Source organism: Typopeltis vanoorti, chromosome 19, assembly GCF_054136105.1.
Source record: "Typopeltis vanoorti isolate ZY-2024b chromosome 19, IOZ_Tvanoo_1.0, whole genome shotgun sequence".
NCBI classification, from domain to species: Eukaryota; Metazoa; Arthropoda; class Arachnida; order Uropygi; family Thelyphonidae; genus Typopeltis; species Typopeltis vanoorti.
The window spans coordinates 60,251,677-60,266,903 of NC_143567.1; the positions used below are offsets into that span (position 1 = coordinate 60,251,677).

The following is a 15,227-nucleotide window of genomic DNA, read 5'->3' on the forward strand; positions in this document are numbered from 1 at the left end:
TTAACATTAGGCAGTGCAACAAGAGATTTGAAGGCTCTGAAGGATGGTACTGAGTCTATTGGCTAACCTTGAGTGAGGATGGTATGCTTGGAGAGAAAGAGAGAGAGAGAGAGAGAGATAAGTCCTGAAAGAGGAAGTGAAAGGACTGAAAAATGAGTAGATTTGTGTGAGGAGACAGATTAGGAGACTTGAGAGGCTAAATAAAGCAAGATAACAAGCACAGGAGAAAAAAGTTATGGAAATGAGAGAAGGAGATGGACAATGGAAAAACCAAGTGAAAAAGAGAATGAGAGTTGAGTGAGAATACAGGAACAAGAGATAAAAAGATAAGATGAAGGTAAGTTACAGAACTGTGTGTGTGTGTGTGTGTGTGTGTGTGTGTGTGAGAGAGAGAGAGAGAGAGAGAGAGATGAGATGAAGATAAGTTGGAGAACAAGGTGTGAGAGAGAGAGAGAGAGAATTGAGATGAGATGAAGATAAGTTGGAGGACAAGGTATGGGAGAAAGAGTGGTGAATGCAGGTGAGCAAGGAATGATTGGACGTGACGCATGGAAATTCAATGATTTATGGTGTGCAAAAGGAATGTTAGAGGAGTGCTTGCCTAGAGGAATAACAGAGTAATTATGGCAATAAAGTGAGGTGAAATGTGGGTAAGATGATCATGATAGTTGGTACAAATGACTTGAGACTGAGATTAAGTTCAGGAATTGTGCAGCAGAAAAGTATGAGGGAGGGTAGTAGCATCCAAGACATGATAACACAGAATGGAGGAAGAGCATCAGTAATGAACAGCATGATAATAATGAGAATGTGTTAAAAGAGGAGTCTGAAATGTGGATTGCTTGGAGTGCATTTGATGACAGAAGAGAGATATATGCAAGAAATGGACTGTATTTAAGCAAGGAAGGACATAGGCATCTGAAGAAACTGTTGTTCTTCCATGTTTAAGTACAGTCCATTCAGATCATGGAAGAACAAGGCAGTAAAACTAGACTTGCCACAGTGGGTGGTAACAGGAGTTGCCACTTGTGGAGACAGTCACCTGGGAGATTGGAGAGAGTGTATGGTATATTGCAAAATCAAATGGATTCTGGGAATAATAATAATAAGTATAAAAATACTGGCAATACATTGATGTTTCTTCATACAAATGCCAGGAGTATCAGGAATAAATGGAATGAATTGGTGGTGCAGATAGCTATAGCTACAGCTTATTTAAATATTGGAATCAGTGAAAGAACAATGAAAAACAATCTGACAGGAAAAGAAAGATTATATCATTTTTGGCATGATAGGAAGAGTAAGCAGGGTGGTGGAGTGTTACCTATAAAAAATGATTGGTTGTGTTCTCTAAGAGTAGAGCATTTGGAAGGAAATGGTGCAGATGGTTTCGAGAGTATGGTGTGAGACAGATAGGACAGGATGTTTAGTGGGATGTTGCTTATATACTAGAGAACACAAGAGTGATGAGCAGGAAATGTTTAGGCAAATAAGTTTCACAAGTGCAAAGTGAGTGATCATTATTATTATTATTCAGGCCTCCATGGAGTCAAAAGACTCATCGTGGGAGGTCCCCCCCCAAGAAACACAAAGTCTATCATACCACTCCTTAAACTCATTGACCGTTCTCGCTCTCACCACTCCATCAGACAATTCATTCCATGGTTCAACCACCCTCCATGCAAAGAAACCACTCCTCACGTTCTTGCTCACAGTTTTCTTTCGTAACTTCCAGGGATGGCCTCTTGTCATCACTCCTTCCCACTGTTCAACCAAGCGAAAGAACTCCCCAGTGTCAACCCTGAAACCACCTCTCAACAGTTTAAAAGTCTCCATCATATCACCGCTCTTTCTTCTATCCATCAAACTCTGCAGTCCACATTCCCTCAGCCGATCCTCATAACCAAAATTGTACAGTCCTGAAACCATCTTTGTCATCCGTCTTTGTACCCTTTCCACAATTAATTTATCCCCTTCAAATTATGGGAGATGTTAACTACAATAGTAAGTTGGGCAGAGGAAATAACATACAATACCAAGAGAATGGAACTTCTGAAATTCTTGAGGAATAATATCTTAGGCAACATGTAGTAGAGGGAACATGAAAATTAAGAGTTTTGGATTTGATCCTAGCATCAGACGTTGTGATTTATTGGAGTGAGGAGAGGACACACAGGAGGAAGGAACAATTTTATGCGGTTATTAAGGGATAACTATCTGCGACAGCATGTAATGAAAAATACTAGGGATCAGAGAGTGCTTGACCTAGTTATTACATCTGAGGATTTGGCTGTAACAAATATGACCACATTGCCACCAATTGGTGAGAGTGATCATAGGGTCTTGACTTGGGAGGTGACTAAAGGTGTGGAATTTACAATTAAGACAGGGCACATGTGGAATTATCGGGCTGGAAAGTATGACAAGCTTAGGAGTTTAATTGGTTCAGTGCCATGGCATGTACAACTGCAAGGACTAGAAGTTGATAGTGCATGGGAGGCAGTTAAGAAGTGTTTGCATGAAGCAATGGCTGACTGTATACCTAGAGTCTGAATAATAAATCAAGTAGGGATTAAATGGATGAATAACACCATTAAGCTTGAGCTGCAAAAAAAAGAAACAACTATGGAGGGAATTTAAGGAGAAAGGTGACCAGCAGGCACATGAATGGTATAAAGCGCAAGCCAGAAGGGTAACAAGTGTGGTAAGAAAAGCAAAAAAGGATTACGAAAGAACATTGGCCATGCAGGCTAAAGAGAATCCTAAACAGTTTTTTTGATATGTTGCAAGTAAAAGGAAAAATGTATATGGCAGAATGATTTTAAAGAATGCCGATGGTAGGGAGGTAACTGAATCAATTGATATAGTTGAGCACTTTACATGAATATATCATCCAGGTGGTGACATTGCAGAAACGAATGAACCAGAAGATTATATGGGAATTGTGGTGAATGAAGTGGAGGTGAGTAGTCAATTGCATAACCTCAATGTCAATACATCTATGAGATTGGATCATATACCAGCTCGTGTCATACGTGAAGTGGCTAAAAAATTGTCAGTACCCTTGACCATTTTGTTTAATTTAAGTCTTGGGTTTGGGTTAGTCCTGGGGGGGGGGTGGAAAGAGGGGATAATAGTTCCACTGCATAAAGGAGATTCCAGGACTGCTGTTGTAAATTACCGACCGATTAGCATATCAGGAATTGTTGTCAAGGTCTTGGAGAAATTAGTCAAGAGAAGAATACAGGATTATATAGATGAAAATGGGATAATGTATGGGGGACAACATGGTTTTGTGAAGGATCATGCCTCAGTAACTTGCTCACGTTTTATAACATAGTGACGGCTGAACTGGATAAGGGTAATGGGTTTACAGTGATTCTACTGGAACTTGCCAAGGCCTTTGACAGGATACCACATGGAACTCTAATCAGTAAACTGGAGCAGATGGGAATGGATATAGGGTTGGTGAGATGGATAGGAAGGTGGTTGATGGAGAGATACCAGAGTGGTTTATTCAGGAGTGGAGTCCAAAAGACGGCTTGTGACTAGTGGTGTGCCTCAGGGTTCTGTTCTTGGACCACTGCTTTTCAATTTGTTCATCAATGATATAGGAAAGGATCTGAGAGGAAGTGTTCACTTGTTTGCTGATGATGCAAAGTTGGGTAGAGCAATTGTGAGTGCACAGGATGATTTTACAGGATGATTTGGATAGTTTGGAGGACTGGGCTAGGAAAAATGGATGTCAATTTAATGTGGCAAAGTGTAAGGTTATGCACTTTGGGGTGAAAAGAAAAGCAGCAGTATATCACATTGGTGGAACCGTACTCCAGGAGATTGATGACGCCAGGGATTTGGGAGTGTTGGTGGATAGGGAATTGAAGTTTAGGGGGCATATTGCAAAAGTGGCTAAATCAGCTCATCAAATCACTTGGCTTCTGAAAAATACTTTAACATGCAGAGACAAACAAGTTGTTGTTCCTCTGTATCGAGCCTTGGTAAGACCCCATCTGGACTACTGTGTCCAGTTATGGGCACCATAACTGGGCACACTAGTCCCGTGGGGTCCAGGGTTTCTTCGTGATGGGGAGGAAGTGGAGAGGATCCAGAGATGAGTGACCAAGATGTGGAATGAACCTTATGAGAATAGGTTGAAGATTTGTGGGTTGCAGAAATTGGTCGATAGGCGGAAAAGGGGTGATATGATTGAGACATTCAAATTACTGAAGGGTTTCCATAAGATTGATCCAGAAGATATTTTTGAAAATAGGACTGGTGGTGGGAGGACTAGGGGCCATGCATGGAAGCTGGGCAAGAGTGTGGTTGACAAGGGTGTTAGAGGTAGGTTTTTTACTTGGAGAGTGGTGAATGCGTGGAACAAGCTTCCAGTCTGTTGTGGGTGCTAGGACCGTGAATGAGTTCAAAGCAAGGTATGATAGATACTGTGTGAATGTCGAATAGTTGTTCTTGACATGATGTTAGGGCCTCCCTCGATTAGTCTGTCGACTTCTTGGAGTTGCCTGGAATAATAATAATAATAATAATTATTATAATTATAATAAAGCTGTCATCCTTGCCTCTAGCTGATGAGAGTGACCATGCAGTTTTGTTTGGAGGATGAATAGACGTGCAGAGGTACCAAGGAGAAAGGAGTTTATGTGGAATTATAATGCAGGCAACTATAATAATCTTAAAAATCATCTTGGGGTAATTTAATGGGTGAGAGAATTAGAAGAGAGGTAATCAGCAGTGCATGGGAGCTACTTAAGAAATATTTAATTAACAACAATATGACACTACCTTCCTCCAATTAAAAACATAACACAATTTATTCAAAACTGAATGGCAAATGAAATCAAATATGAATTATAAATGTTATAAAAAAGTTATAAAAAAAGTATGAAGAGAAAGTGGAAAGTAGCTGCATAAGACTCAAACCAGGAAAGTAACTATTACTATTTGGAAGACATAAATGAAATATAAGAAGAGACCACAATATCATATGCATCGATCAGGAGACTACTACAAATATGAAGTTGTTTAACAACCACTTTATTTGGTATTTCATCCTGTAAAAGAAGGTTTTATTCCTGGATGGTGGCTAAGGAGAGTTGAGTATTTAGAAGTGGATGAGGAGAATATATTTTGAATACCTAGTACTCTGGAAGTCAATAAGGCAGCAGAACTAAATAAGATTTTACCATGCATTTTAAAAAAATGTAGCAAAGGAACTGATAGCTCCACTGACTTGGCTGTTCAATGAAAGTCTCACAAATGGAAAAAAGAGCCTGAGGAGTAGAAGGAGGGTAAAATAGCTATAGCATAAGGATGATAGTAGAATGAAGGCATTAAACTATTTAGAAGTTTATATTTATCATGTAGTTGTTAAGATTTTGGAGAAATTAGTGAGAGAAATCAGAAATCATATAAAAAATTTAGCAGATGAAGATAATGTTATCTGTGAGAGTAAGCAAAGATTTGTTAAGGGGTGCTCTTATTTTAGTAATAAGAGCATTGATAGAAAGGCACATACTGCCATTTCTTTGGATTTTGCAAAGGTCTTTGGACAAGGCAAACCATGATAAGTTAATATTTAAGTGACAACACATGGAATTAAATAGCAATTAATGAAATGGATTGGAAATTGGCTGTCTGATAGATATCAAGAGTTGTTTATTATTATTATTATTATTATTTGACACCTCCAGAGAGTCCAGGACTCATCGACGGAGGGTACCTACTCTCCAACTCCACCACTCAATCGCCTCATCTACACCAACACCATCTACTGTCCACCACTACTGCTACTATTTTCACAGACAATCACAAACATCCATGCCTACAGCAGGATTCGAACCCACAGCCTTTTGGCTGGAGAGCAGATATACTAACCACTCGGCTAACCAGGTGGGCAAAAAAAACTTCTAGCCCACAATTAGAATCGTACTTGTAACAATTTTTCTACTCAACCAAAACCAAAAGCCACTGTGCTACACAGTCATATTAGGGTGGATTATTAGTAATAGTGATGAAATTGTTATTATTATTATTATCCAGGAATCCATGGAGTCAAAAACGACCTCCTACTCATTGTAGGAGGTCGTTTTTAGGAAATACAAAGTCTATCATTTCCTAATGATAGACTTTGTTACCACTCCTTGAACCCATTAACTGTCCCCACTCCAACCACTCTCTCTCTCAGGCAATGCATTCCAAGGTTCAACCACCCTCCATGCAAAGAAACCACTCCTCACCCTCTTGCGCACAGCCTCCTTTCGTAACTTCCAGGGATGGCCCCTTGTCATCGCTCCTTCCCACCATTCCACCAAGTGAAAGAACTCTCCAATGTCTACCTTGTAAATGCCTCTCAACAGTTTAAAAGTCTTGATGATATCACCTCTCCTTCTTCTATCCACCAAACTCTGCAGTCCACATTCCCTCAGTCGATCCTCATAACTCATATCATACAGTCCTGAAACCATCTTTGTTATCCGCCTCTGTACCCTTTCCACAGTCAATTTATCCCCTTCAAATCCAGGGACCAAATCTGAGAACAATAGTCTAAGTGTGGTCTGATCAGAGCCTTATCCAACAGAATGATAACTCTTTTATCTCTGCAGGTCAGCATTCTTTTCAGTATTGCAGCAATCCTCTGAGTTACCTCACCACCTTTGGAATATGCTCCCTGAATTTCAGTTTTCTATCAATCATCATCCCCAGATCTCGTCTCCCCCTACCTCCTCCAGTACAGCTCCTCCAATCCAGTATGCATCCTCCCATCGATAGATCCAAAACCTCAAGACTTTACATTTTGCTACATGGAACCGACAACCTAATTTATTTGCCCATCTGTCGAGTTTATTCAAATCCTCTTGCAGAAATGCCACATCTGCACTATTACTGATAACCCTTCCCATCTTCACATCATCCGCAAACAACTGAATGTCCCCTTGCAATCCATTGAAAATATCATTGATATAAAGATTGAAAAATACCGGTCCCAGTACTGAGCCCTGTGGAACCCCACTTGTAACCTTCTGCTTCCTTGATATTTCACTATCATACACAACTCTCTGATACCTATCAGTCAGCCAATCCTGAATCCATTTGACTAACCCGACATTTAAACCCATGTGTCACATCTTAAATATCAGCTTATCATGTGGCACCCTGTCAAACGTCTTTGCAAAATCCAAAAAAAATGGCAGTACATGCCTTTCCCTCATCAACTGCTCTTGTCACTTTATTATAAAAGACAATCATATTACTAAAGCAAGAGAGCTCCTTAACAACTCCATGTTGATTCTCCCAGATAAATTTCCCTCATCTACCCAACGCTGTATATAGTCCCTCACTAATTTATCCAAGACCTTAACAACTATTGATGACACACAAACAGGCCTATAATTAGACACTTCCAGTCTGCTACCACCCTTATGCAATGGCACTATCTTACCTTCCTTCCATTCCCTGGGTACCTTTCCTTCAGCCAGACTTTTATTTAAAAGCCAGGTCAACGGAGCTGTCAGTTCTTTAGCATGTTCTCTCAAAACCAGTGGTGAAATACCATCAAGTCTAACAGCTTCATTGATATGCAGAGTACTCAGTATTTGGAACACACTCTCCTCTTGCACCTCTAAACCGTGATCCTGCCCTATCCCTCTAGTATTAAAACCTCCTCCAGGATTAAATACTCCAATAAATTGTTCATTGAACAACTCCACTATGTCCTCTGCATCAGTCGCTCTCTTCCCATTTTTATCCCGCAATGTCATTCTTCCACAATCGTTTCTCCGCCTACTGGCCACATAGCTAAAAATTCCCTAGGATTTTCTTTGGATCTTAGTGCCAATCTCTTCTCATATTCCAGTTTTGCCTTCCTCACCATTCTGGTCACTCTCCTGGCCTGCATCTTATATTCCTCCACCCCTCTCCTTGTATATCTTCCATAATCTCTTTTTCAACTACAGTTCCTGTTTGATATCGTTTGTCATCCACTTTACTCCAAATTGTCATCAACTTTACTCCAAATACCCTGTTCATGCAGTATCAATTACATCGGACAGACATCTAGAAGTTTTGAAACAAGAAAGAAAGAACACATGGGTAAGGAATAACAGACAAGATATATCAGGCCTTTCTTCCTACTTTGCCTCTACCAACCATAATATTGAATGGGATATGAGTCCTATGCCCTACATAGAAGAGAACTACCATTCCAGAACATTCAAAGAAGCTGCTACAGTGTCGCCCGTTCAACAGGTAACTTAAATAAGAATCAAGGCCTAATCCTACCAGATATATGGAAAACTCTAATCAGATCATTTAACCAAAAAGAAATGAATTTTCATCAAAATTACAATAAATATCTCAACAAATAAAACGTTGAACTTGCGACACGTGTATTGTATCACGTGTCATATTGTTATCACACAGTGATAACTTTATATAATTTTTAGAATTGTCGGTTAGTTTCCTAGTTTTTGTTACTTTCTATTGCTTACCAGTGTATCCTTTGAAAATGCTGACAGATATTAGTCAGTGAAACGTCGGATATTAAACTATTATTTACTTGACTAACATACAGAATTAAGTCTTTAATTTATTAATACTAGTGGTCAAGAAAAAAAGTCATAATAAAAATGGGGAATCAGTTTAATGTAACTAAATGTAAGGTCTTGAAGTTTGGGGTCTTCTAATGGGATGGCATATACAGTGGTGTTCTACTTTTCTATAAAAAGTTATTCGGCGATCTACTCCCATATATAGAGATCATGTTTTCCCCCCCCCAACCTGATATCTGATTATGCACAAATAAAGAACTAAAAAAAAATACACAACTAAAAACTTTATTTGTGTATTTAAAAATTTATTTATCACTTTTAATTATTTTAATACAACAAATATTTTAATACAACAAAAAAAAATATATATATATATTGGAATAATATATTTATTTCTCTATTTTGGAAAACCAAAGTTAGAAAAAACAACAGATTGATTACAAACTCACAAGTTACAGGAAATGCTGGTTGATTAAAAAAAAAAAAGTTAATGTGAACTTTGGTATTGTTTGGACCTTGCAATATTTTCATAGTCAAGTTGATATGAAGAAGTGGCCAATTGCAGACAATCATCCAAATGATCATTTGTAATTTGGTTTCTTAATTGATTTTTTATGACGGTCATATTTGAAAAAGCGGATTCTGACGAGTATGTCGATCTGAAACACGACAGAATTTTTTGCGCAATATCAGTTAATATTGGAAATGTTTCATGTGCATACTTCCAAATGACTTCATTGTTTATTGATTTTAAATGTAAACTATTCTGAATGTTTATTATCTCAAGTACTACTTCAGCTTGGTTTATATCAAACAGTCCACTAATTTTATTTGAAATTTCTGTGATGTTCAAGTTTTCTTGAAATGGATTATTGATAAAAGAGATACAATCATTTCAGTTTTATTAAAATCTTTAAATCTTGAATTTATTTCTTCCTCAACTAATTCTATTTCACGAATAAATTCTTTTAAATCATAGTGAACCATTTCTTGATTTTGTTCAAAAAATTTTAATAAATATGGGAGATGTCTAAATTCGCAGTCATTTATATTTTTCTTTAATAAAAGTAAGTATTGTTGGAAAGTTTTTATTGAACTTAACATGTCGATTACATTTTTATCTCTACCTTGTAACCCTAAATTTAAATTGCTTAATTTCGTACAGAAATCTACTAAAAATGATAAGTGTAACAACCATCTTTTATCACTCAATTGTGGATAAATATCTCCTTTTTCATCAAGAAAAATTTTTATATCGTTAATTAATACAAGAAATCTTTCTAAAAATTGATTTCTGCTGAGCCAGCGAACATTATTGTATAACAGAAGAGTCCTATCATCATCTGCCTGTAATTTAAATAACCGCCGTTGCAGGGCTTTTCCTCGAACAGAATTTACAATTTTAAATGTAATATCCAAAACATCTTTTGTGTTTAATCTTTTACTACACAGTACTTGTTGGTGAATAATACAGTGGTACATTAAAAAATCTGGATATTTGTCATCGTTTTTACATAATGAAACGAAGCCTGATTTATTACCTATCATTGCAGGAGCACCATCAGTAGTAATAGACACAAGTTTAAAAAGCGGAAGTTTGTCTTGTTTCACAAATTCATCAAATGCCGAAAAAATGTCTTCTCCCCTAGTCCTTCCCAATAATGGTATAATTTTCGAAAGTTCTTTACTTGAATAATCTTGAAATACCATGCGAATAATTACCATTAACTGAGCAATATCAGTGAAGTCGTTTGATTCATAAAATTGTAATGAAAACGCAACACACTGGTTAATGTCTGACATTAACCTGGCCTGGAAACTTTTCTCCGGCAATTGGAACTCTTCCTTTCGGCAATTTGAAACCTTGTCTGCGGCCTAGATGCGACATCTCGAACCGAGAAGCTCCTTTCTGGAAGCGGGAAACTCCTCTCTCAAGCAATGTGGATTCGGGCAGTCTCTCTGACGGTGACTCTGGACCAGGCAGCCTCCTCTCTGACAGCAATTCTGGAACTGGGAGCCCTTCTGCTTGCTTCTGTCCCTTTTTATTAGGCCTCCTCTGAGACCTTGCATGAAGTTTGGCAACCCCCAAGGAATTGGTATGAGTCTTTCATCTTAAGTTTCAAGTTCGGCATGCCTTTTGTTCTCCTCCGCTTTCTTTTGATAAGTTGCCAGCCATCGGAAAGCTGTTTGAACTCTTTCTGACTGACTTCGGAGATGTTTACACTTAGAGCCTGCAAGCCTTTCTCATACATACAAGTTTGAACAACAATCTTTCTAATGCCGCCATGTACAGCTTCGGTGACAAAAACATTGCCTTTGTTTTTAACACTCTAACATATTCTTATTAAAGCAGTATATACAGTTAGCTTCAAAAGAGTTATTTACAAAAACATCTAATACAAACTATACCGAGACAAAAAAAGTTTATATTTTTACAATATTCACATGGGACTGTATTCACATAAGTAAAAAATTGATGTAATGTGCTTTGGAATATTTAATATTTAAGCTACAATCGAGTTTTTACACTTTACTTATAATCGTATTCATTCGGCACGCTGTTTGACTTCCACTGATCCAAATTAATTCATTTACTCGGACTTATAAGAAAATTACTGATTTGACAATTTTAATGAAAAAATAAATAAATAATAGCAATACACTTAAAGCGAATTAAAAATAATACAAAATAATGATAAATAAAATATTATGTTTTCAGTTTTAATTAAATTTGTAAGTAAGGAGGAATACACAAGAGATTGGCCAAAAATCGCTCCATGATCGACTGGTTGAACATCCCTGTCATATATTCCATTGGCAGAACGATACTAGAATATGTGGAGGCAAAGGGAGTTGCGGGTGATAGTAGACAAAAATTTGAAGTTTAGGGAACATATTGCAAAGGTTGAAAAGGTACCCAAAGAGGATTGCTACAATACTAAGATAGGTGTTGACCAGCAGAGATGAGAGTCGTGATCCTATTGTATAAAGATCTGATATCAAGCCACATCTGGAATAAAAGGGGATGAAATAACCTTGAAAATGGTACACAGGCAGATACGAGAATAATATTAGAACTTTACAATGTTAGTTATGATAGACTGAGTGCATGCAAACAACATTATTTGCTGAATAGAAGCTGAAGGGGTGATATCACCGAGCCATTTCAACTATTGAGAGATTTACATAATTTATACTAGAAAGGTTTTCACAAGAGAAAGAACAAGGGGTGGGAGCATCCTCGGAAGTTGCAAAAAGAAGTCGGGAGTAAGAGGATGAGAAGTTGCTATTTTGCAAGGAGGGTAGTTGAATCATAAAATGATAGTCTAGTGAATGTGCAGACAGTGAGACTGTTGTCTAAGATGGGCCTCAAGCAATCAGCTTTGTGACTTCACGGATGTCCTGAATAATAATTGTTATAGTTACAATAATAAATGTACTATCAGTACATGTTCAATTATATAAATTTTAAAATGATATTTGCAATAAATAAATTTAACACATACCTCTCCGGCACCAAAAAACAAGAATGTATTTTCTGACAGCTTGAGATTAGTTATCATCAGGCTGCCAAAAATCCCTGCCACAGCTACAGCAGCAGTGCCTGTGTTGGACAAACAATATTTTAATTACAGAAATATATCAGTTATGCTAACTAAACTAACAAAATTTCCTCTCAACACTTTGATCAAAAAAAACTAAAATTATTAAGTCTATCTCACAAGAAACTTTTTCTCCTACTCTTACTTTTGATAGTACCCAAATCTCAAAACAAGATGAAATTTCTTTCTTTGAGATAACTTTGACCTCTAAACTTTCTGACCATAAACATATTTTCAAAATTATGTCCTCCTCAGCATCCAAGAACTAGGTCCTTTCTTCACACTAGGCATTATTCTCTGAACAAATACAGTGGTATCTCGCTAATCTGAACCTCTTTAGTCCAAACCCTCCAGTAATCCGAACTGCGGTTTGAAAGAAAAAAAAAAGCGTTATTTATTACATATTATTATTTTGTGTACTATTATTTTTATTTAATAATTGTTATTTTAACTATTATTATTTATTTTATTATTATTACAGTACAGTATTTTTTTCGTACTGTCGATTGTAAGGTTATACTGGAGGCCTATTTTGATGTATTGTGTGTTCACGTTTGCTTTTTTATACTGTACAGTATAAAAAAGTCGGCATGAATCACAAATATACACAAAAAGAGGAAATTCAAAACGAGCATAATTTGGTTAAAAATATAAATCCAGATGATGAAATTTCACAAACAGATGTTACGGAATGGATTACAGGTAGAACCGAAAGTGAAATTGAAATCAAATCAGATGCTGAAATTATAAATATGACACTACATATTTATGATGTATTATGTAGAATCACCATCATCTTCTAATGAATTAGAAGACAACGATAACAATGAAGAACTTGATGAAAAAAAAAGTAAAACATGAAGAGGCAGCTGACAGTTTTAATATGTGTATAGAATGTGCTAAGCAAATGATATGCCAGTCCACAAAATTTTGTTGCTTATGCAGCTCCGAGAAGAAGTATTCGAAAAGGTTTAGTTTCCAAGAAACAAAAGAAAATCAGTGACAAAGAAATAAAAACCTTTTTTGTGTTATTTTGTGAAACTTAAAATTATGCAATTTTATTAAATCAGAATCCTCAACAATGCAGGTACAAGAAATTAAATTTTTTACTAAAACAAACTTGTGTACTGTATTATTTTTTGTTTTACATTACAGTACAGTAGCTTTTTTTTTTCTATCAGTTTCTATCATTGATGTACCATTAGAATTTGATTATTTTTGTCTTAAACGCTAGTTATTGTTGTATCTTGGGGAGGAAATTTGCTAATCCGAATGAGCATGGTTTTTATTAGTTTGGATTAGCGAGATACCTCTGTATTAATTTTATACCAATCATAAATCCATGTAACCATTATATAATGTTCATATACCTAGTCTATCCATAAATGCTGTTACAACTTGAGTAGTACATAACCCTTTAATCTATCAGTAAATTGTTTACAGCTTTCAGCAAATACAAATCACATGTATAATGTTCACGGCGAAAAATTTATGGAAACAAAAACACACGTGTTGGAGTAATTACTTTACTTATAATTAAGAAAATAACACTCGATGTTTTGACCTCTGTATTGAGGTCGTCATCATCATCAGGAACACATACATATCCACAGAACCCAAGCTACATGACACTACACAAAAGTAAGATAAATTTTTATTTTTATTATTATTATTTCGGGCGACTCCAGGAGTCCTTAGACTCATCGAGGGAGGCCCTAAACATCATGTCCACACAACTATGCGATTACATTCTCACAGTATCTATCATACCTTGCCTTGAACTCGTTCACCGTCATAGCACCCACAACAGACTCTGGCAGCTTATTCCACTCATTTACACTCTAAAAGTAAAGAACCCAGCTCTAACACCCCTGCTAACCACACTCTTGCCCAGCTTCCATAGGTGTCCCCTAGTTCTCCTACCACCAGTCCTGATCTCAAAAATATCCTCTGAATTAATCCTATAGAATCCCTTTAGCAATTTGAATGTCTCAATCATATCTCCCCTTTTCCGCCTATCAACTAGTTTCTGCAACCCACAAATCTTCAACCTATTCTCATATGGTTCATTCCATAGACCTGTTATCATCTTAGTCACAAGCCTCTGGATCCTCTCCACCTCCTCCCCATCAAGAAGGAACCGAGGTGACCAAATCTGGGCACAGTAGTCGAGATGAGGTCTTATCAAGGCTTGGTACAGAGGTACAATAACTTGCTTGTCTCTGCTCGTCAAGGTATTTTTCAACAACCAAGTGAGTTGATGAGCTGATTTAGCTACTTTTGCAATGTGCCCCCTAAACTTCATCTCCCTATCCACCAACACTGCCAAGTCCCTGGCCTCATCAATCTCTTGAAGTACAGTTCCACCAATGTGGTATACTGCTGCTAATCTTTTCACCCCAAAATGCATAACCTTACATTTTGTCACATTAAATTGACATCCATTCTCCTTAGCCCAGAACTCCAATCTATATAAGTCATCCTGCAAGACTTTGACATCGTCTGCATTCACTATTGCCCTACCCAACTTTGCATCATCAGCGAACAAATGAATTGTTCCACTTAGATCCTTCCCTATATCGTTAATGAACAGATTAAACAGCAGTGGTCCAAGAACAGAACCCTGCGGCACACCACTAGTCACAGGCCGTCTTTTGGACTCTACTCCTGAATAAACTACTCTTTGATATCTCTCCATCAACCAACCACCTATCCATCTCACCAACCCTAAATCCAAATGCTTTGTTAATCATTTGATGTATGCCTACACTTCATAGAACCAAGTTTGGCAATGTGCCAAGAATAGTCGATTCATGCTGAAGAGGAGAAAGAAATAAAGGATGTATGAATTGGCTACTAACACGCAAAATCATGTGCTTTATACGTACATTTTCCAACTGTTGTACAAGCAAAATAGTTACCATTTTAAGAACTAGAATTTTCACAAAAGAAAAGATAATTTTCTGACGTATTATAAACACTCATCTCACAAAATGCATTGATTATTACCCTAATATCAGAACGGATTCTCCTTCTTTTGACATGCACAGAAGTGTTGAAG

At 37.1% G+C, this 15,227-nt stretch overlaps 1 protein-coding gene across 3 annotated transcripts in view; it reads right to left on the reverse strand.

The window, feature by feature from the left end:
• Positions 1–15,227, reverse strand: part of LOC150096158 (NADP-dependent malic enzyme-like) — a 272,304-nt gene that overhangs the window by 40,781 nt on the left and 216,296 nt on the right. For 2 of the 3 annotated variants that reach the window (XM_090409458.1, XM_090409457.1), the window contains one exon: positions 12,071–12,168. In XM_090409458.1, coding sequence (XP_090265584.1) covers positions 12,071–12,168 — 98 coding nt within the window. Of the gene's footprint in view, positions 1–12,070; positions 12,169–15,227 lie in introns of those variants that run through there. The other variant, XR_016549967.1, reaches the window with a different exon arrangement.